Genomic DNA, 24,432 nt, shown 5'->3' on the forward strand with positions numbered 1-24,432 from the left:
AGGGAGCGAAGTGCTGTGAAGGTCACAGTTCAGGAGCAGGAAGGGTGGCCATTCAGGTCACCCTCAAAAGACGAACTTAAAACCCCCAGTCAGTGTTAAGGGGCAGGTTGCTGTAGAGGCCACTGTTAAGGGGACAGGGGTGTTACGGAAATCACTGTTAAGGAGATGGCGTACTGTGGAGGTCGCTGTTAAAGAAGCAGGCTGCTGTGGAGGTCACTGATAAGGGGGTGGAATACTGTGGAGGTCACTGTTAAAGGGACGGACACTATGGAGGTCTCTGTTAAGGGGACAGGGAACTGTGGAAGTCACAGTTAAGGGAACGGTCCACTATAGAGGTCATTGTTAAGGGGCGGGGTGCTGTAGAAGTTACTGTTAAGGGGAAGGGGTGTTGTGGAGGTCACATTTTAAGAGAACCGAGCTCTGTAGAGGTCACTGTTAAGGGGGCAGGTTATTGTGGAAATTACTGTTAACAAGACTGGGTACTGTGGAGGTCACTAATAAAAGGGCATCCGCTGTGGAGGTCAACGTTAAAGAGGAGGGCACTGTGGATGCTACTTTTATAGTGGATACTGTCGATATATTTTAACGACACACACAAACATTAAATGAAATATACCCATACGAAGCCGGGTCCTTATGCTAGTGTCACCACCACTTCTGTGAGAAGGTATGTTAGATGTTCTTCTTTACCTGCATGACGTTCTTTGTTTTGGTTTCACTTTGTTATATCCTTTCCTTCTCCCAGCTGTCACCTATTTACAAACCGTATTTCAAAAAAGTTGGGACACTAAACAAATTGTGAATAAAAACTGAATGCAATGATGTGGAGATGGCAAATGTCAATATTTTATTTGTAATAGAACGTAGATGACAGTTCCAACGTTTAATCCGAGAAAATGTATCATTTTAAAGGAAAAATATGTTGATTCAAATTTTCACGGTGTCAACAAATCCCCAAAAAGCTGGGACAAGTAGCAATAAGAGGCTGGAAAAAGTAAATTTGAGCATAACGAAGAGCTGGAAGACCAATTAACACTAATTAGGTCAATTGGCAACATGATTGGGTATAAAAAGAGCTTCTCAGAGTGGCAGTGTCTCTCAGAAGCCAAGATGGGTAGAGGATCACCAATTCCCACAATGTTGTGCAGAAAGATAGTGGAGCAATATCAGAAAGGTGTTACCCAGCGAAAAATTGCAAAGACTTTGCATCTATCATCATCAACTGTGCATAACATCATCCGAAGATTCAGAGAATCTGGAACAATCTTTGTGCGTAAGGGTCAAGGCCGTAAAACCATACTTGATGCCCGTGATCTCCGGGCCCTTAAACGACACTGCACCATAAACAGGAATGTTACTCTAAAGGAAATCACAGAATGGGCTCAGGAATACTTCCAGAAACCATTGTCAGTGAACAAAATCTACCGTGCCATCCGCCGTTGCCAGCTGAAACTCTACAGTGCAAAGAAGAAGCCATTTCTAAGCAAGATCCACAAGCTCAGTCGTTTTCACTGGGCCAGGGATCATTTAAAATGGAGTGTGGCAAAATGGAAGACTGTTCTGTGGTCAGGCGAGTCACGATTCGAAGTTCTTTTTGGAAATCTGGGACGCCATGTCATCCGGACCAGAGAGGACAAGGACAACCCAAGTTGTTATCAACGCTCAGTTCAGAAGCCTGCATCTCTGATGGTATGGGGTTGCATGAGTGCGTGTGGCATGGGCAGCTTTCATTTCTGGAAAGGCACCATCAATGCAGAAAAATATATTCAGGTTCTAGAACAACATATGCTCCCATCCAGACGTCATCTCTTTCAGGGAAGACCCTGCATTTTTCAACAAGATAATGCCAGACCACATTCTGCATCAATCACAACATCATGGCTGCGTAGGAGAAGGATCCGGGTACTGAAATGGCCAGTCTGCAGTCCAGATCTTTCACCTATAGAGAACATTTGGCGCATCATAAAGAGGAAGGTGCAACAAAGAAGGCCCAAGACGATTGAACTGTTAGAGGCCTGTATTACACAAGAATGGGAGAGCATTCCTATTAGATGTGGGGTAGGGTGATAGCGAGGGGGCTCAGGAAAGTGAGGTAGCAAGCTGGATAACAGTTAGAAAGCGGGGTAAAGGGAAGAGGGCCAAGGAGGCTAGCCCTGATCTGACACACCCCAACAAGTTTGCAAGGTTGGGAGATAAGGGGGATTTCAGTTCAGGGAGAGCACTGCTGCAGCTGGACCCTTCCTCTGCCAGTCAGGGAAATGTCAGCTCCAGTAAGCAGGGGACCAGGAGAGCAGTGTAGGCCAGACAGGTGCTGGTAGTGGGAGACTCAATTATTAGGGGTACAGATAGGGTGATCTGTCACAAAGACCGGGATCGTCAAACGGTGTGTAGAGATGTCGCGAACATAAAATTTTCCGTTGGCGAATGCGAATTTCTACAAATGTTCATGAACGTGCGAACCGGGCGAACCGCCATTGACTTCTATAGGCAGACGAATTTTAAAACCCACAGGGACTCTTTCTGCCACAATAGTGATGGAAAAGTTGTTTCAAGGGGACTAACACCTGGACTGTGGCATGCCGGAGGGGGATCCATGGCAAAACTCCCATGGAAAATTACATAGTTGACGCAGAGTTGGATTTTAATCCATAAAGGGCATAAATCTCCTAACAATCCAATTTTTTTTTAACAACGTGGTTTAAAACATCCAGTGTGTGTCTACGATCAGGTTTGATGTTGTATCGATCAGGTAGTGTAAGGGTTACGCCCGCTTCACAGACATTGACAGACCAAACTCCCCTTTTAATGCACCGCAAACAACCGCAAACAGTCCATTTGCCCAACCGCAAACTTTCCATTTGCATAAGGTTGGATACCAAGCTAGCCATGTCCCGTTGATGTCATTGAAGGTTTCTTCCTCCACCCAGCCACGTACAACACCAAGGGTCCCGGAAAGGTGAATTGAATTGATTTTTCGAATGGGGAGATGGTTAAAAAATGGCTGGCTCCCTCTACTTTGTTTGAATACACGCCACGGTCACTGCGTCTGTGCCGTGCAATTTACTGTCCCACCCGATATGAGTGCTATTTTCTATAGTTCTCTCTTCTCGTCAGTTTAATCCCTGTTACGTCCCCAATCTGGGGTCCATTTATTAAATAGATTTTTCGAACGGGGAGATGGTTAAAAAATTCCTGGCTCCCTCCCCTTTGTTTGAATCCATGCCACGGTCACTGCGTCTGCGCCGTGCAATTTACTGTCACACCCGATATGAGTGCTATTTTCTGTAGTACTATTCTCATCAGTTTAATCCCTGTTACGTCCCATATCAGGGTGGGATTGCCTTTTGTGAAAAAAAAATTTCGACTGCCTTCACAGTGACAGACCAAACTCTGATACACCAAACTGAATTGATTTTAGGAACCGGGAGATGGAAAAAAGAGTTTGGTCGGTCCTCTTACTCCCAAGTTGGGGCACTGCGCGTGCACGGAGCAATGTGCTGTGACACCCTATATGAGTGGTGTCTTAACTAGTCCTATTCCTATCAGTTTAATCCCTGTTACATCCCCTATCCGGGGACGTGTGTCGAATTGATTGACCATTGTCGAATTAATGAACCATTACGACATCCTGGAATAATTTTGTTCTGAGCTCTGTACTTGCTTTGTATTGGAATTGTTGGGGATTTTTTAAATTGTCTGCATTATTTCTAATAAACTATTAAGAGACTTTATTATGATTTATTTTATTTTATGTATTAAAAACCCACCCATACAACTTAAAAAATAAAAATAAAAAATTAAGTTTTTTCTATGAAAAAACATCCAGCCGTCCCGATCGCTTTTGATCTAATCATAATGAAGCACCGGCCTTATCATCTGGGGTGTGGCAACTTTGCCAACACACTCATAAAGGTGATGATCGCTTCATTGAGATACGCAAGCCCCTTCACCACAACAAGGTAACGATCACGAAAGGGGTATTGACACCTGTATGTGCCTTTTTTTTTTTTTTTTTGCAGCCACAGTGCAGCACCAGAGGCCAGAAAAATTAGGCATGTACACATGCCTGAAAAATAATGTTATTGTTGCAGCCGCTGTTGTAGCAGCAGCCGGAAAAATTGATGTTTTCAAGGCAGAAAGGTGACTAAAACATTGCGGCTTGAACCCTAGTTGGTGGCAGAGAATTCACGAAAGTCATCCAGTATGCAGACATTAAATACAGCAGCGTGGGGACCATTTTGAGGCCAAGGCATGTCAGGCCTTTTGTTAGTTAAACGTATCCCCTACTGTCAGTCCCTTCGGGATCCATGCCTCATTCATCTTAATGAAGGTGAGGTAATCAACACTTTTTTGACCGAGGCGACTTCTTTTGTCAGTGACAATGCCTCCTGCTGCACTGAAGGTCCTTTCTGACAGGACACTTGAAGCGGGGCAGGCCAGAAGTTCTATCGCAAACTGGGATAGCTCAGGCCACAGATCAAGCCTGCACACCCAGTAGTCAAGGGGTTCATCGCTCCTCAGAGTGTCGATATCTGCAGTTAAGACGAGGTAGTCTGCCACCTGTCGGTCGATTCGTTCTCTAAGGCTGGATCCCGAAGGGCTGTGTAGGACTGAAAAAGCTCTGCATGTCCTCCATCAACAACACATCTGTAAAGCGTCCTGTCCTTGCCGCCGTGGTCGTGGTAGGAGGCGGATTACTTTGACTTCTTCCCCTGTTAGATTCCCGTTGTGCTGTGACATCCCCCTTATAAGCTGTGAAAAGCATATTTTTGAGTTTGGTTTTGAACTGCTGCATCCTCTCTGACTTCCGGTAATTTGGTAACATTTCCGCCACTTTCTGCTTAGCATGGCCACCCAGTACAGGTCGTTCTCCTTCATCCTTTTTATACAAGGGTCCCTCAACAGACATGACAGCATGAAAGACCCCATTTTCACAAGGTTGCATGCCGAGCTACTCATTTCCCGTTCCTCCTCCTCACTGATGTCATTGACGGTCTGTTCTTCCTCCAGCCACGTACAAGACCATGGGTCCCAGATAGGTGACTACAACGAACACCCTGGGATGCCTGCTGTGGTTGGTCTTCCTCCTCCTCAAAGCCACATTCCTCCTCTGACTCCTCTTACTCATACTCCTCTTGCAGCGTTGCCGCAGGTCCGGCAAGCGATGATGACAAGTCTGTTTCTGGTGGTGATGGTGACCACAACTCTTCCTCTTCACGCTCATCTACAGCCTGATCCAGCACTCTTCGCAGGGCACGCTCCAGGAAGAAAACAAATGGGATGAGGTCGCTGATGGTGCCTTTGGTGCGACTGACTAGGTTTGTCACCTCCTCAAAAGGACACATGAGCCTACAGGCATTGCGCATGAGCGTCCAGTAACGTGGCAAAAAAATTCCCAGCTCCGCAGAGGCTGTCCTAGCACCCCGGTCATACAAATACTCGTTGACGGCTTTTTCTTGTTGGAGCAGGCGGTCGAACATTAGGAGTGTTTAATTCCAATGTGTCGGGCTGTCGCAAATCAAGCGCCTCACTGGCATGTTGTTTCGGCGCTGGATGTCTGAAAAGTGCGCCATGGCCGTGTAGGAACGCCTGAAATGACCACACACCTTCCTGGCCTGCTTGAGGACGTCCTGTAAACCTGGGTACTTAGACACAAAGCATTATACGAGGAGATTCAACACATGTGCCATGCACGGCACATGTGACAATTTTGCCCAAATTCAATGTCGGCAACAAATTGCTTCCATTGTCACACACCACTTTGCCGATCTCCAGTTGGTGCGGGGTCAGCCACTGATCCACCTGTGCGTTCAGGGCGGACAGGAGTGCTGGTCCGGTGTGGCTCTCTGCTTTCAGGCAAGTCAACCCCAAGACAGCGTGACACTGTCGTATCCGGGATGTGGAATAGCCCCTGGGGAGCTGGGGGGTTCAGTTGATGTGCAGCCAGACGCTGCAGCAGAAGAGGACTCAGCCGAGGAGGTTATGGAAGAGGATGGAGTAGGAGGAGTAGAGGAGGTGGCAGTAGGCCTGCCTGCAAGTCGTGGCGGTGTCACCAACTCGGCTGCAGAGCCACGCATTCCATGCTTGGCAGCCGTCAGCAGGTTGACCCAATGCGCAGTGTAGGTGATATAACTGCCCTGACCGTGCTTTGCAGACCAGGTATCAGTGGTCAGATGGACCCTTGCCCCAACACTGTATGCCAGAGATGCCATGGCTTCCTTTTCAATCACCGAGTAGAGGTTTGGGATTGCCTTATTAGAAAAATAAATTTGTCCGGGTACCTTCCACTGTGGTGTCCCAACAGCGACAAATTTTTTTAAGACCTCAGACTCCACCAGCTGGTATGGTAAATGCTGGCGGGCTAAGAGTTCCGTCAAGACAGCTGTCAGACGCCGGGCAAGGGGGTGACTCTGACATTGGCTTCTTACGCTCAAACATTTCCTTTCCAGACACCTGACTGTGGGCAGATAAGATGGAACTGCTCAAGGTGAGAGGCGGAGTGGCAGGTGGTTGAGAGGGGGCAAGGAGGACAGCAGTGGTTGATGTGGCTGAAGATGCTTGACCAGGAGGAGGATGGTGGCTTTGAGCTTGTGTGCTGCTTTTACTCGTCATCATGTGTTGATCCTATAGGCGTTTGTGATGTGCGATCATGTGCCTTCGCAAAGTAGTTGTACCTAGGTGGGTGTTGGACTTCCCACGACTCCGTTTCTTTTGGCACAGGTTGCAAAGCGGGCACCCACGTGACATCCACGGAACATCGTCATCATCAACCGCTTCACTTGTATCTGACAACTCAGCAAAGGAAGCAGCAGCGGGTACAACATCATCATCATCACACCGTACGTCCATCTGTATAATGCTGCCTGACTGAGACATATCCCTGTTCTCTACATCCTCTTGCAATAATGGTCTTCCAACTGATGTGTAAATAACTCCTCTGACAGATCAAGTGAATTGGCTGTGGTGCTAGTGGTAACATGAGAGGTGCCCGAAGCTGAGCTGGAGGAGGATGGTGCGTCAAGGTTCCGAGCGGAAGCTGTAGAAGATTGGGTGTCCTGTGTTAGCCAGTCAACTATGTCCTCAGAACTTTTCGAGTTCAGGGTACGTGGCCTCTGAACACTGGGCATTATTCTAGGGCCAAAGGGAATCACAGCACCACGACCACGACGGCTCCTGCGGGGTGGCCTGCCTCTGCCTGTCATTTTTTTTTTTATTAGTTAAGTTGTTCTATGCGTGCAAGCTACTGTGACACCAGATATGAGTTGCGCTGAAGTGACACTATGGACTTGCAGCTGGGCCTTAAACACACAAACACGTGTGTGCAACTGACTGCTCTTTATTCAGTCAAAATTGTTGTTTTTCTTTAAATGGAATCGAATGTGACACCAGATATGAGTTGCGCTGAAGTGACACTATGCACTTGCAGGGCATGAAACACACGCGCGTGCCAGCAACTGACTGCTATTATACTACAGTCAAAATGTATTTATTTTTTTAAATGCAAGCTACTATGACACCAGATATGAGTGGTGGCACTGGGAAAGTGGGCACAGTATACGCTGTGAGCCTGACACACGCTGTCAGGCAGGCAACTGCAATTAGATTACACAGGAAAACAAATAAAAAGCAGACTGATGTTCTAGCCCTAAAAAGGGCTTTTTGGGGAGCGGTCCTTACAGAAGAGATCAGATGAGTCTTTCAGGACTGCAGTGGACACTGAATACACTAGCCTAGCTATCGATTTCCCTATTAAATCAGCAGCAGATACACTGTCCCTCCTCTCACTAAGAATGCAGCTTCCGAATGAATCTAAAATGAATGCTGTCCAGGAGGTGGGAGGGTCTGGTAGGGAGGGAGCGTCTGCTGCGGATTGGCTGGAATGTGTCTGCTGACTGTGAGGTACAGGGTCAAAGTTTACACAATGATGACGAATAGGGGGTGGACCGAACATCACAAATGTCCGCCCGCCGTGGCGAACACAAACAAGCTATGTTCGCCGGGAACTATCCACCAGCGAATAGTTTGGGACATCTCTAAAGGTGATTACATAACAGTGGTAAATATCTATTATGGTAGGATCAGAAGTTCAGGAAAACATATACTTAACACAACTAAGGTGCAGAGAGTCTACTAAACTATGATAAAAGATTATATATAAAGACAAAGATTAAGTAAACGAACAGTCACCGAGAGTCGTCAACAAATGGGCCGGCTCCATCGACCAGTGCCCAACATGCAACTCGGCCAACTCCCATATGAGACAGAGAGGTGATGTTAGCAAGACATCTTACCCTGATGATGTTTTCAATATAGCTAAGTTCTCTGTTCTAAAACTGTGTTTTCTACTCTCCTGGCCCCTCCTATCCCCACTTAAAGGTTAGTAGGCATACACAGTTAATTCATACTGTAGAAATGCTGCCAGGTATCAGGGAAGAATCAATTAAAAACCTTGCTTTCCACAGTATTATAGAAATAATGTATGCATATATTAATATGCTCATTTGTATAGTGATCATATGGCCTGCAGAGGTCCCTGTGCATAGAAAGGGGGGAGGTGAATCTTGTAATATCTATGTAAGATCCTCACCTGCTTTGCACTCCAGGGGAACCAAGAGGGGTCCTCGTGGAGTTGCGGGACAGGTTATGCGTGTCTCTGATGCCCCAGCGCTGACCCCTTTGCGAGCCAGTGCGGAGATGCGTTCGCGTGGACATCGGAGGGGAGGACCGTCGGAGTCCCGGGGACAGAGTGGCCAGGCGAGTGACAAGACGCCGCGGCCAGGGTTGTCTCCGGTGTCTCCTGCGACTTCCGTTTCCGCATCTGGGTCCACGCGCTCGCATACTCGCGCTGAATCAATCATGCGTCCGTGCGTACGCACGAGGGCAGGTTCGCAAAGGGATACACGGTCGCGAGTACGCGCTTCTTATGCACTTCGTCGACCAGTGGCGCATATTATACTGACTCACAAGAGCAAAGTGGATTAGGGAGCCAGCCATGGGTTAATCAACTTGTGATTGCCTTAGGCCTTGTACTCAGGTGCAGGGCAATTTGTTCACTTATGGTAGTGGACACTTGGCACCCTGGGATTGGTCAGCAGGCATTTAAAAGGAGGTCTCTCAGGGTGATCAGTGCCCACTGTTATTTTCCCTCAACCAGGTATAGGTCACAACTCCTAGTGACTGAAGACTGCCAGGAACTTTGTCCTTACAGCGGACCCAAGATCTGGAGTGACTCGACTGCCAAGTGCACAGCATCATTCAGCACTGGTTGGGACTATTCCTGGAATCTCCTTGCCTGTTTTTTTGTTATTATTTCTTGTTACCAGCAAGTGTCCTGGACGTTTATGTTTCTGGTGAATAAACACCTTTTTGCTTTCATCACTGGTCTGTTTGTTGGTGCCTTGCATTACAGAACAGTGGGCCCAACTAACAGTTGCCATGGACAAGATCCAGCAGCAGCTGAATGAATTAACGGGAGCCGTTAACCTGCTGTTCCAACGACGCCCAAATATACCAGCAGCCGCTGCAGCGCAAATCCAAGAGCAACTGACAACTGTGATGGAGGAGGTTCAGCAGCTTATCCAGGGAGCCTCAGCACTACCCGTCACTATCGCAAGGCATCAAACAGAACCTAAGATCCCTCTGCCTGACCCCTTCACAGGAGAGCGACAGGAGTTCTTAAACTTCAGGGACTCCTGTCTCCTTTATTTCCAGTTACGACCGATGGCTTCTGGCACTCTCAGGCAGAGAATTGGGATTGTAATGTCACTGCTACGTGAAGACGCCCAACGTTGGGCATTTAACTTGCCTCAAGACCATACAGCTTTTTCATCAGTGGATGCCTTCTTCGAGGCTATGGCTGTGATTTACGATGACCCGGATCGTACTCGCACCGCAGAGACCAATCTTGAGCATATTCAACAAGGCCGCCGCCCAGCTGAAGAATACGCTGCAGAATTCAGGCGATGGGCAGTTTTCACCACCTGGGGCGACGCAGCCCTACGCCATCGCTTCCGTTTGGGACTTTCGGATGCGGTCCGGGATCTTCTTTTGGCCTTGCCTACCCCCTTCTCGTTGGAAATGGCTATCTCTTAGGCAATCGATGCCGACAGGCGAATCCGTGAGAGGCGAGTGGAACGGTCGTCTCGGTTTTCATCCCCTCAACCACATCCAGGGCCTCTAAAATCGGCTGAAGAGCCAATGGAGGTTGGATCCTCCCATCTCACACAGGCAGAACGAGCTCGTCGCCAACAGAAAGGCCTGTGCCTATTTTGCGGGAAGTCTGGACACCTCGTTAAAACCTGTCCCCTCCTGCCGGCGGGAAACGAATGAACCTAGGGGGCATAGAGGAGAACCCCCTAGGTGCTATTATCCCTCTTCCAAGCCGGGTGATGGTATCCATATCCTTACGGTGGCAAGACAAGGTCCATGAGTTGTCAGCACTAATCGATTCTGGGGCCGCTGGGAATTTTGTGGACTCAACCTTGGTTCGTCGACTTGGCATCCCGTTGATCCAGCCGAAAACCACCATGTCAGTGACCGCGATTGATGGTTCCCCTCTTCAAGATGGTCGTGCAGTGTGGATGACTCCGGGAATACAGGTAACGGTGGGGGCTGATCATCGGGAGACCTTAAGCCTTTTTGTCCTTGACATGCCATCCACTCCCGTGATTTTGGGTCTCCCTTGGTTAAGGCTCCATAATCCAGTAGTGGACTGGCGCTCGGGTCTTATCTGTCAGTGGAGTACGGAATGCCTTACTAAGTGCATTCGTCCCGACCTGTCACTAGCCTCCATGGAAGTATTAAGTACTTTACCACAGCAGTATCATAATTTCCGAGATGTGTTCAGTCCTCAGGGGGCTGATGTATTACCTCCCCACAGGTCATATGATTGTCCTATACACCTGCTGCCAGGCACCATGCCACCACGAGGGCATCTTTATAATCTCACTGGGCCTGAGGTTCAGGCTCAGCGGGAGTATATTAAAGAGAACCTTGAGAAGAATTTCATTCGTCCATCCACTTCCCCTGCTGGAGCTGGATTCTTCTTTGTGGAGAAGAAGGATGGAGGCTTGAGACCTTGCATCGATTATCGTGCCCTTAATCGGATTACGGTGAAGAATCGGTATCCACTGCCTCTGATTGATGATCTGTTTTCTCAGGTGGCAGGGGCCCGAGTCTTCACCAAACTCGATTTAAGGGGTGCTTATAATTTAGTTCGCATTAGAGAGGGTGACGAATGGAAGACCGCATTTAATACCAGAGACGGGCATTACGAGTATCTCGTGATGCCTTTCGGTCTCTGTAATGCTCCCGCGGTCTTCCAGGAGTTCATCAACGATGTTCTCAGAGATTTCTTGGATAGATGTGTTGTTGTCTATCTAGATGACATACTAATCTACTCCTCGGATCTGGTCTCTCATCGGAGACACGTGTGTCAGGTTTTCCAGAAGCTGAGGGAGAACCGCCTCTATGCCAAACTTGAGAAGTGTCTGTTTGAGGTGAAGGAGTTGCCTTTCCTGGGGTACATTATCTCAGAAAAGGGATTGGCTATGGACCCATCCAAACTTTCTGCTGTCTTGGATTGGCCTCAACCTAAGGATCTTAAGGGGTTGCAGCGTTTCTTAGGCTTTGCCAACTTCTACCGCAAGTTTATTAACCACTTCAGCCCCGCTAGGTGAAACCCCCTTCATGACCAGAGCACTTTTTACACTTCGGCACTATACTCCTTTCACCGTTTATCGCTCGGTCATGCAACTTACCACCCAAATGAATTTTACCTCCTTTTCTTCTCACTAATGGAGCTTTCATTTGGTGGTATTTTATTGCTGCTGACATTTTTACTTTTTTTGTTATTAATCAAAATGTAACGATTTTTTTGCAAAAAAATGACATTTTTCACTTTTAGCTCTAAAATTTTTCAAAAAAAAAAACGACATCCATATATAAATTTTTCAACAAATTTATTGTTCTACATGTCTTTGATTAAAAAAAGAAATGTTTGGGCAAAAAAAAAAATGGTTTGGGTAAAAGTTATAGCGTTTACAAACTATGGTACAAAAATGTGAATTTCCGCTTTTTGAAACAGCTCTGACTTTCTGAGCACCTGTCATGATTCCTGAGGTTCTACAATGCCCAAACAGTAGAAAACCCCCACAAATGACCCCATTTCGGAAAGTAGACACCCTAAGGTATTCGCTGATGGGCATAGTGAGTTCATAGAACTTTTTATTTTTTGTCACAAGTTAGCGGAAAATGATGATGATTTTTTTTATTTATTTTTTTCTTACAAAGTCTCATATTCCACTAACTTGCGACAAAAAATAAAAAATTCTAGGAACTCGCCATGCCCCTCACGGAATACCTTGGGGTGTCTTCTTTCCAAAATAGGGTCACTTGTGGCGTAGTTATACTGCCCTGGCAATTTAGGGGCCCAAATGTGTGAGAAGAACTTTGCAATCAAAATGTGTAAAAAATGACCGGTGAAATCCAAAAGGTGCACTTTGGAATATGTGCCCCTTTGCCCACCTTGGCAGCAAAAAAGTGTCACACATCTGGTATCGCCGTACTCAGGAGAAGTTGGGGAATGTGTTTTGGGGTGTCATTTTACATATACCCATGCTGGATGAGAGAAATATCTTGGCAAAAGACAACTTTTCCTATTTTTTTTATACAAAGTTGGCATTTGACCAAGATATTTCTCTCACCCAGCATGGGTATATGTAAAATGACACCCCAAAACACATTCCCCAACTTCTCCTGAGTACGGCGATACCAGATGTGACACTTTTTTGCAGCCTAGATGCGCAAACGGGCCCAAATTCCTTTTAGGAGGGCATTTTTAGACATTTGGATCCCAGACTTCTTCTCACACTTTCGGGCCCCTAAAAAGCCAGGGCAGTATAAATACCCCACATGTGACCCCACTTTGGAAAGAAGACACCCCAAGGTATTCAATGAGGGGCCTGGCGAGTTCCTAGAATTTTTTTTATTTTTTGCATAAGTTAGCGGAAATAGATTTTTTTGTTTTTTTTCTCACAAAGTCTCACTTTCCGCTAACTTAGGACAAAAATTTCAATCTTTCATGGACTCAATATGCCCCTCAGCGAATACCTTGGGGTGTCTTCTTTCCGAAATGGGGTCACATGTGGGGTATTTATACTGCCCTGGCTTTTTAGGGGCCCTAAAGCGTGAGAAGAAGTCTGGAATATAAATGTCTAAAAATGTTTACGCATTTGGATTCCGTGAGGGGTATGGTGAGTTCATGGGAGATTTTATTTTTTGACACAAGTTAGTAGAATATGAGACTTGGTAAGAAAAAAACAAAAACAAAAAAAAAAATTTCCGCTAACTTGTGCCAAAAAAAATGTCTGAATGAAGCCTTACAGGGGGGGGGGGGGGGGGGGGGTGATCAATGACAGGGGGGGGGGTGATCAATGACAGGGGGGGTGATCAATGACAGGGGGGGTGATCAATGACAGGGGGGTGATCAATGACAGGGGGGTAATCACCCATATAGACTCCCGGATCACCCCCTTGTCATTGATCACCCCCCTGGTAAGGCTCCATTCAGACGTCCGTATAATTTTTACGGATCCATGGATCGGATCCGCAAAACACATGCGGACGTCTGAATGGAGCCTTACAGGGGGGTTATCAATGACAGGGGGTGATCAGGGTGATCACCCCCCTGTCACTGATCACCCCCCCTGTAAGGCTCCATTCAGACATCCGCATGATTTTTTACGGATCCATGGATACATGGATCGGATCCACAAAACACATGCGGACGTCTGAATGGAGCCTTACAGGGGGGTTATCAATGACAGGGGGTGATCAGGGTGATCAGGGTGATCACCCCCCTGTCACTGATCACCCCCCCTGTAAGGCTCCATTCAGACATCCGCATGATTTTTTACGGATCCATGGATACATGGATCGGATCCACAAAACACATGCGGACGTCTGAATGGAGCCTTACAGGGGGGTTATCAATGACAGGGGGTGATCAGGGTGATCACCCCCCTGTCACTGATCACCCCCCCTGTAAGGCTCCATTCAGACATCCGCATGATTTTTTACGGATCCATGGATACATGGATCGGATCCACAAAACACATGCGGACGTCTGAATGGAGCCTTACAGGGGGGTGATCAATGACAGGGGGGTGATCAGGGAGTGTATATGGGTGATCACCCGCCTGTCATTGATCACCCCCTGTAAGGCTCCATTCAGACGTCCGCATGTGTTTTGCGGATCCGATCCATGTATCCATGTATCCGTAAAAATCATGCGGACGTCTGAATGGAGCCTTACAGGGGGGTGATCAATGACAGGGGGTGATCAGGGAGTGTATATGGGTGATCACCCCCCTGTAAGGCTCCATTTAGACGTCCGTATGCGTTTTGCGGATCCGATCCATGTATCCGTGGAGCCGTAAAAATCATACGGACGTCTGAACGGAGCCTGACAGGGGGGTGATCAATGACAGGGGGTGATCAGGGAGTTTATATGGGGTGATCATGGGTGATCAGGGGTTTATAAGGGGTTAATAAGTGACGGGGGGGGGGGTGTAGTGTAGTGTAGTGTAGTGTGGTGTTTGGTGCGACTGTACTGACCTACCTGAGTCCTCTGGTGGTCGATCCTAACAAAAGGGACCACCAGAGGACCAGGTAGGAGGTATATTAGACGCTGTTATGAAAACAGCGTCTAATATACCTGTTAGGGGTTAAAAAATTCGGATCTCCAGCCTGCCAGCGAACGATCGCCGCTGGCATGCTGGAGATCCACTCGCTTACCTTCCGTTCCTGTGAGCGCGCTCGCTTGTGTGCGCGCGTTCACAGGAAATCTCGCGTCTCGCGAGATGACGCATATATGCGTGACTGTCACCTCCGGAACGCAAATCTGCGTTAGGCGGTCCGGAGGTGGTTAAGAATTTCTCTGCGATAGTAGTACCTCTCACCAACCTCACTAAGAAGGGAGCTAATCCTTCTAAGTGGACGAGAGAGGCAGTCAGAGCCTTTGAGACGCTGAAACAGGCCTTTTGCACGGCACCAATTCTTACTCATCCAGACACCTCCAGACCTTTTGTTCTCGAGGTCGATGCCTCAGAGGTCGGTGTAGGAGCAGTTCTCTCACAGTATTCTGGGGACCCCGAGAGGTTACATCCCTGTGCCTTCTTCTCTCGGAAGCTCTCTCCAGCCGAGTGTAATTATGATATCGGCAATAGAGAGCTTCTGGGAGTAAGATTGGCTTTTCAAGAGTGGAGACATTGGCTAGAGGGTGCAGAACATCCCATCACGGTTTACACTGACCATAAAAATTTGGAGTATCTAGAGAGTGCCAAAAGACTCAACTCCCATCAAGCCAGGTGGGCATTGTTTTTCACCCGCTTCAATTTCCGCCTCACTTATAAACCAGGTTCCAAAAACGTGAAGGCAGATGCCCTGTCCCGCTGCTTCCCTGAGGCTGCTTCCGTCCTGGACTCTGAGCCAGAAACCATTCTCCCAACTAAATGTTTTCTTGCTGCCCTGGGGGCCGCAGAAGTAATGGAGGACTTGTCCTCTCTTCTTGAGCCCTCACAGGCAGAGAGTCCACCTGACAAACCCGAGGGTCGATGGTTCGTACCCATTAACCTTCGATTGGAGGTCATCCGACAGCTTCATGACTCAAAGTCTGCCGGGCATTTGAGTGTTAAAAAAAAACACTTGCCCTTGTTAAACGTCACGTGTGGTGGCCCAACATGTCCGTGGATGTTAAGGCCTATATCCAGGCATGTACTGTTTGCGCCAGATGTAAACCGTCCCGGTCTGCCCCTTCTGGGACTTTACTCCCACTGCCTATTCCCCAGGCTCCATGGACTCACATTTCCATGGATTTCATCACAGATTTGCCAAGGTCCTCTGGAAGTACGGTAATCTGGGTAGTGGTGGACCGTTTTAGTAAAATGGCCCATTTTATCCCACTCCCTGGATTGCCCTCGGCCAGAGAATTGGCAGATCTGTTCTTGAATCATGTCTTTCGATTACACGGAGCGCCGGATGACATTGTTTCAGACAGAGGAGTGCAATTCATCTCCCGCTTCTGGCGTTCTTTCTGCTCCCGTTTGGGTATTAATTTGTCTTTTTCTTCTGGTTTTCACCCAGAGACCAACGGTCAGACGGAAAGGACTAACCAGACCCTGGAGCAATATCTCCGGTGCTTCGTGTCAGACTGCCAGGAGGAATGGGCAGCGTATCTACCCTTTGCGGAGGTGGCTTATAATAACTCTGAGCATGCTTCCACTAAGATGTCTCCGTTCAGGTGCGTGGGGGGCAGGGATCCAAGACTCTCTTCTTTGGCCGGACCCTCCACTGACTCACCGGTGGTGGATCAGTGGTTCAAGGATAGGCATCCCATTTGGTCGTCGGCCCAGCGGAATCTCCGCAGTGCGGTGGCGCAACAGAAGAAATTTGCTGATCGTCATCGCACCGTAGAGCAAAAGTTTAAGGTGGGAGATCAGGTGTGGGTCTCCACCCGGAACATTCCGCTGCGTCAGCCATCTTCCAAGTTGGGTCCTCGATTCATTGGCCCATACCCAGTGACACAAAAATCAACCGAGTTACGTACAAGGTTGCTCTTCCACCGTCGATCTGAGGAGTGAACACCTTTCATGTTTCACTTCTCAAATCGGCAGCCGACTCCGCTCCCTTCATTCAGACCCCATCCCCGCTGGAGGTCCAAGGGGTACCGGAGTTCGAAGTGAACAGAATTTTGGACTCTCGTTTTGTCCAAAGGTCTCTTCAATACTTGGTGGACTGGAAGGGTTTTGGTCCAGAGGAGAGATGTTGGATACCTGCTCGCCAGGTGCATGCGGATGAGTTGGTGGCAGCCTTTCACCGGGATAACCCGGGGAAAGCTTGCTTGGAGTCTTCAGAGCCGCCTCCTCGAGGGGGGGGGTAATGTAAGATCCTCACCTGCTTTGCACTCCAGGGGAACCAAGAGGGGTCCTCGTGGAGTTGCGGGACAGGTTATGCGTGTCTCTGATGCACCAGCGCTGACCCCTTTGCGAGCCAGTGCGGAGATGCGTTCGCGTGGACATCGGAGGGGAGGACCGTCGGAGTCCCGGGGACAGAGTGGCCAGGCGAGTGACAAGACGCCGCGGCCAGGGTTGTCTCCGGTGTCTCCTGCGACTTCCGTTTCCGCATCTAGGTCCACGCGCTCGCATACTCGCGCTGAGTCAATCATGCGTCCGTGCGTATGCACGAGGGCAGGTTCGCAAAGGGATACACGGTCGCGAGTACGCGCTTCTTATGCACTTCGTCGACCAGTGGCCCAATTTGTTCACTTATGGTAGTGGACACTTGGCACCCTGGGATTGGTCAGCAGGCATTTAAAAGGAGGTCTCTCAGGGTGATCAGGGACTATTGGGACTATTCCTGGAATCTCCTTGCCTGGTTTTTTGTTATTATTTCTTGTTACCAGCAAGTGTCCTGGACGTTTATGTTTCTGGTGAATAAACACCTTTTTGCTTTCATCACTGGTCTGTTTGTTGGTGCCTTGCATTACAATCTACATTTAGCTTTATAATAGAAATATTAGGCTGCTTTCACATTAGCACTATTATTTCCCTTCTGCTCAGTTATAAGACAAAAATAATAAAAGTACTGGATTCGGCACATAATTGACAGGAATGGAGTCAAACTGATCCCACTGACCATAATAGGATCCATTGGCTTTTTGGGAAAAAAAAAACTCCTGCATACATGACTTTTCTCCTTAACTCTGATAGAAACCCCGATCAGAGCTTCTACGGCCTCATGCACACAAACGTATTTTCTTTCCATGTCCATTCCGCTTTTTTGCAGACCGTATGCGTAACCATTCATATGAATGGATCCGCCCAAAAAAAAAAAATGGAAGGTACTCCGTGTGCATTTAATTTACATATTTCCATTCCTCAAAAAAAATAGAACATGTCCTATTATTGTTCGCATTACAGACAAGGATAGCACTGTTCTATTAGGGGCCAGCTTTTCCGTTCCGCAAAATATGGAATGTATACAGATGTGTAGTTTTGCAGATCCGTTTTTTGCGGATTGCCAAATACATATGTTCGTGTGCATAACTACAGAACAGGAAATGTCAGCCTAATGCGACCTCAGTGGTTGGTGTGAAAACGGCAAGATTTTAAGATTATTTTTTCATTTAGATAAAATTAACATAAGCATAACAAAAATATTTCCAATGATTAAAATAAAAACCTAATTTTAATGTTATTCTCCAACGATACATTATCCACTTAACAATTCACAAGAATTGGTTAAATATATCCTCATCTTAATGAAAATGATTATTCTGTTTTCTATACAGAAGGGAGCTTCGAGATTTTGGAGTGAAGGTTTCTATAATTGAACCGGGTGCCTTTAGCACAGCATTGGGAACAGCAGAACCTCACTTGAAGAATCTAGAACGCCTGTGGTCAAATCTTCCTACACAATTGAAAGCTTACTTTGGAGAACAGTACTATTATCAATGTAAGTCAACATGTTCTTTTAGGGAAAACAATTCCTTCTTTCAGCTCTTAAAGTGATATGTCTAATAGCAAATAGATATATTTCCATCAATAACATGTAGGTTATTTCATTTTTTTTATTACTTTTTTTTCTTATGTATCTAGGCGCCAAGGATTTGTCTTCTCTAACTGGCACCGGCAGCCTTAAACTCAACCTTGTCACAGACTGCATGGAGCATGCCCTGACTGCTGTTCACCCATGGACAAGATATTCCGCTGGCCTGGACACCAAACTTTATTACCTTCCTGTGTCTTACTTACCTACTGTCTTATCTGATTATTTGCTGTGTCGATCATTACCCAAACCAGCACATGTTGTGGCATGAACATATATAAGAATATGCTGAGTACTGAAATGTTAATCTTCATTAAGGTAATATAGATTCCAATCTGGCTATTTTTACCTTAAAGATGTTCTGCCATAAATTTTGATATATAACATTGGTTTGTAATTGGTTTTGCTAAAAATCTATGGGGTATCAATTAACGATATACCAATTAGAATGGCGCTCATTTTGCTTAATTTACATGCAGCAATCACCTTTAGTTTATGAGATTGAACAGTTCAATTATTTGCTCATACAGTTTTATTATTGTTGGAAGCACATCCCTGTTTACACAGGTCTATGCGCTGTTGACCAACAATAATTTAATCTCTGCATGAAAGATGAAATCAGGCAAGAAAGGAATGTTCGCCTATTCATCAGCCTGTGTTAATGGAACTTAAAGGGTATACCCGATCTTTTGGCCTTTTTTAACTAGTCCAAGTAACATCCTGTACCTAAAAATGATACTAACTTGCTCCCTAGTACTCAATTACACCTCTGTGGCTCTGTTCTATGATCTTCTGGTCCCTGATCACATGACTGTCCTCAGCAGAAACATGTCCCTGAGCAGCACATCACTGCTGGGTCATGTGTTGCCTGGGGAAATTTCACCACCGAGGACAATCATTGGCTACAGTGGCACACCGCAGCCCCACATTACCACAGTCTATACTTCATGTCTCCTCCTGAACTCCATTCCTACAGAGATTCAGCTGAAGATCCTTTCATCTGCATTCAGGATTATAATCCTGGACAACAGAGCAGCAATTAGGCGGAGGTGGCTCTTTAGCTCAGTATTGTGAAGTAAACTGTCCTGCTGTGTGATTAGGACAGGTTTTGTATGTAGTAATAGGATGGCTGCCATTTTATTCTCCTAATGTTTGCTCCCTAAACATAAAGAGCCATTTTAACTAATGAAAGGCAATTGGGGAAAAAGGTATCATAAAGTAATATTTAGGCATTTTTTTTTCATTTTATTTTTTAATTCCCCAAGAATACCTTGAAGTCAAGAGTTTCCAGAGCAGAACCCAGGAACATTTTTGAATTTGGGTTCTTGGTTCCTGCAAGTCTGAATGCAGATTTTAAAATCTATGGTTTTATTATCTAGGTGTGAATGGCTAGGATCCACAGTTATGCCAATGTCAAGCTGTTTCCAATTCATTGACGTGTTCTGGACCTAGCCCGTCACACCCTAATTGTACCATATTATGTCTCAGTATAGAATGTGAATTTTATGTGTACGTGGTAATTATATCTATGTACTGTTGTTACTTTATCATCATATATGTTTTTTACATTTCATAAATCTGCATAATCTGTAAAAATTGTACAATGCACACAAGTATTAAAAATTCTATGAAACACCTGTTGTTGTGTTCGCTACACCCTTTAAAAATTCCTTGAGTGGTGTAGTTTAAAAAATGTGGTCACTTTTTGGGGGTTTTCACTGTGGGGATATCTCGGGGTCTCTTCAAATGCAACATGGTACCCAAAGACCATTCCAGCTAAATTTGCCCTCCAAAAACCATGTGGCACTTCTTGCCTTCTGTGCCCTGCCGTGTTCCCATACAGCGGTATATGACCACATATGGTGTGTTTATGTAAACTGCAGAATCAAGGTAATAAATATTGAGGTTTGTTTTGTTGTCAACCCTTGATGTGTTCCAGGAAAAACTTGATTAAAATGGAAAATCTGCCCCAAAAAAGTGAAATTTAACCTCTATTTTGCTTTAATTCCTGTTGAATACCTAAAGGGTTAACAACATTTCTAAAAGCATTTTTGTATAGTTTGAGGGGTGTAGTTTCTAAAATAGGGTCATTTATGGCTTGGTTCTATTATTTAAGCCCCACAAAGTGGCTTCAGAATTGAACTGGTCCTTAAAAAAGCTGACTTTGGAAATTTTCTTAAAGATTACAAAAATAGCTTGTAAAATTCTAAACCTTCTAACGTCCTAAAAATATAAAATTACATTACCAAAAATGCCAACATATAGTAGACATATGGGGAATGTTAATTAATGAATATTTTATGCGGTATCAATATTTGTCTTCAAAGCAGAGAGATTCAAATTTAGAAAACAGTGAATTTTTTCACATTTTCGTTAACTTTTGGATTTTTCTTTTATAAATAAAGGTAAAACATATTGACTCAAATTTACCATTAACATGAAGTACAATGTGTCACGAGAAAACAAAGTTATTACCACATAAAGTGACATGTCAGATTTGCTAAATTAGGCCTGGTCAGGGAAGGGGGCAAATGGAAAGGTCTAGAAAGGGTTAATGTCTTTTTCAGCCTAATTATTTGCCTCCTCAAAATGCACAGCTAGATGCATTTCTCTAAAATGCAGGGGGTGTCTCCCTTCTGTGAAATCTGCCAGTACTGTACCGCTGTGATGTAATTTCCCTTACTTCCCACTATGTTTGTTTCCAGCTCTAGAACCCACAGAACAGATAAAGTGGGTGAAATCACACTTACAGAAAGGTAGGAGGCTCCTGTGAATTCAGAAGCAGACTGTGTAGAAGTAGTTCTTTTATCAAGCTCAGAATCTCAGCTAGCTCTGACATACCCTCACTTCCTGTCATCTCTGTTACTAAAGATGGATCTTTCCTGAAAACAGGAAGTGGACTGCAAATTAGTGAGGAAGTGAGACCCCTAGTGGCCATGACTATACAGCTTTTTCAGGAGGATGCAGGCATATTTTTTGCTATTTACATAATTTTGTAATAAATAAAATTGTGTGAAAGTACAGGGACTCTTAGTTCTGAAATACGTCTGACAAAATAGTTGCAAAATATATGAAAAATTATCTGTATGTTCCTCCAATAAATGTGTCTATATAACCTCCAATATACTGTACTCCATCAGGGGATAGATCATCAATATAAACTTGCTGTCCAACCCCTTTGCCTGTTACGGACACAGGGTGTACAGGTACGCCCTGATGTCCTGGTACTTAAGGACACAAGGCATACCTGTACGCCCTGTGTATTTCCGATCACCACCGCGTGGCGGGTGGTGATTGGTACCCAGTGCCTGCTCAAATCATTGAGCAGGCACCTTGGCTAAATGTGAGGGGGGGTCCCATGACCCATTGTGTCGGCGATCGACGCAAACCGCAGGTCAATTCAGACCTGCGGTTTGCGGCTTTTCAATGGTGCGGTGGGCGTAGGTGCCATCGGGTCCCCATGCGGCTGTAGAGGGGACCTGATCGCATGGAAGGCAGCGCGATGCCTTCCTGAGGCATCGCTGCTGCCTTCCTGTGACATGCCTGTGAGATCCAGCCCCCTGGATCTCACAGGCAGGAAGCTGTATGAGTAATACACACAGTATTACTCATACGGCCAATGCATTCCAATACAGAAGTATTGGAATGCATTGTAAGGGATTAGGCCCACAAAAGTTGAAGTCCCAAAGTGGGACAAAAAAATAAAGTAAAAAAAGTTAAATAAATTAAGTTTTCCCCCCCAAAAATTAAAAGTTTCAAGTAAAAATTAACATAAAAGTAATTTTCCCCAAATAAAGTAAAAAAAAATTGGTAAACAATAGGGATTTTTTTTTGACATATTAGGTATCGCCGCGTCCGTATCGACCAGCTCTATAAACATATCACATGACCTAACACCTCAGATGAACACCGTAAAAAATAAAGACTGTGCTAAATAAACCATTTTTTTGTCACCTTACATCACAAAAAGTACAACAGTAAGCGATCAAAAAGGCGTATGCCCACCAATCTAACAGTCACCTCATCCTGCAAAAAATGAGCCCCTACCTAAGACAATTGCCCAAACTATGGCTCAGAATATGGAGACACTAAAACATAATTTTTTTGTTTTAAAAAATCTGTTATTGTGTAAAAATTAAGTAAATAATAAAAGTATACATATTAGGTTCTATACAAATATCACATAACTTAACCCCTCAGATGAACACCGTAAAAAAATAGAAATGGTGTAAAAAAAGCAATTTTTTGTCATCTTACATCACAAAAAGTGTAAAAGCAAGCGATCAAATAGTCATATGCACCCCAAAATAGTGCCAATCAAACAGTCATCTCTTCCCACATTAAATGAGACACTACCTAAGATAATCGCCCATAAACTGAAAAAACTATGGGTGACTATGGAGACACTAAAACATGATATTTTTTTGTTTCAAAAATGATATTATTGTGTAAAACTTACATAAATAAAAAAAATTGTATACATATTGGGTATCGCCGCGTTCGTGACAACCTGCTCTTTAAAAATACCACATGATCTAACCTGTCAGATGAATGTTGTAAATAACAAAAAAATGTGCCAAAACCGCTATTTCTTGTTACCTTGCCTCACAAAAAAGTGTAATATAGAGCAACCAAAAATCATATGTACCCTAAACTAGTACCAAAAAAACTTCCACCCTATCCCCTAGTTTCTAAAATGGGGTCACTTTTTTGGAGTTTATACTCTAGGGGCGCATCAGGGAGGCTTCAAATGGGACATGGTGTAAAAAAAAAAAAACAGTCCAACAAAATCTGCCTTACAAAAAAACTTATGGCATTCCTTTCCTTTTGCACCCGTACAGCAGTTTACAACCACATATGGGGTGTTTTCGTAAACTAAAGAATCAGGGCTATAAATATTGAGTTTTGTTTGGCTGTTAACCCTTGCTTTGTAACTGGAAAAAAAATATTAAAATAGAAAATCTAACAAAAAAGTGAAATTTTGAAATTGTATCTCTATTTTCCATGAATTCTTGTGGAACACCTAAAGGGTTAACGACATTTGTAAAATCAGTATTGAATACCTTGAGGGCTTTAGTTTCTAAAATGGGGTTATTTTTGGGTGGTTTCTATTATGTAAGCCTCAGAAAGTGACTTCAGACCTGAACTGGTCCTTAAAAAGTTGGTTTTTGAAAATTTCTGAGAAATTTCAAGATTTACTTCTAAACTTCTAAGCCTTGTAACGTCCCCCAAAAATAAAATGTAATTCCCAAAATGACCCTAACATGAAGTAGACATATGGGAAATGTAAAGTAATAACTATTTTTGTAGGTATTAATATGTATTACAGAAGTAGAGAAATTGAAACTTGGAAATTTGCTAATTTTTAAAACATTTTGGCAAATTTGGTATTTTTTTTTTATAAATAAAAATGTTTTTTTTTTACTCCATTTTAACAGTGTCATGAAGTACAATATGTGACGAGAAAACAATCTCAGAATGGCCTGGATAAGTCAAAGCGTTTTAAAGTTGTCATCACATAAAGTGACACTGGTCAGATTTGCAAAAAATTGTCTGGTCCTTAAGGTGAAATAAGGCTGTGTCCTTAAGGAGTTAAGTCTATGACCAAATGTCACTTCCCTCCAGGTTTGGGGACTGGAAACATTTGTGAATATATGCCTTGCCCTTTTTGATGATAAGGAACAAGGTTCCAGAGCTCCCTTCTGTATGAACTTTTTCAGCAACTGCATGATTACTGGATCTAAATCTGAAAGACAGAAACTGAAAAGAATTGCTCAAGACAGTCTAAAAAAGTTAACCAACAAAAAAATTTGATAATTTTCCCCT

General features: G+C 44.9%; 1 protein-coding gene across 1 annotated transcript in view; it reads left to right on the forward strand.

Moving 5' to 3' along the window:
• Window positions 1-20,241, forward strand: part of LOC122931293 (retinol dehydrogenase 7-like) — an 81,673-nt gene extending 61,432 nt beyond the window's left edge. Inside the window, exons 4-5 of the mRNA XM_044285359.1 lie at window positions 18,350-18,513; window positions 18,657-20,241. Of these exons, the coding sequence (XP_044141294.1) occupies window positions 18,350-18,513; window positions 18,657-18,877 (385 nt within the window). The 3' untranslated portion in view covers window positions 18,878-20,241. The remainder of the gene's footprint in view (window positions 1-18,349; window positions 18,514-18,656) is intronic.
• Window positions 20,242-24,432: the final 4,191 nt, after the last annotated feature.

Source organism: Bufo gargarizans, chromosome 3 (assembly GCF_014858855.1).
Source record: "Bufo gargarizans isolate SCDJY-AF-19 chromosome 3, ASM1485885v1, whole genome shotgun sequence".
Lineage (NCBI taxonomy): Eukaryota > Metazoa > Chordata > Amphibia > Anura > Bufonidae > Bufo > Bufo gargarizans.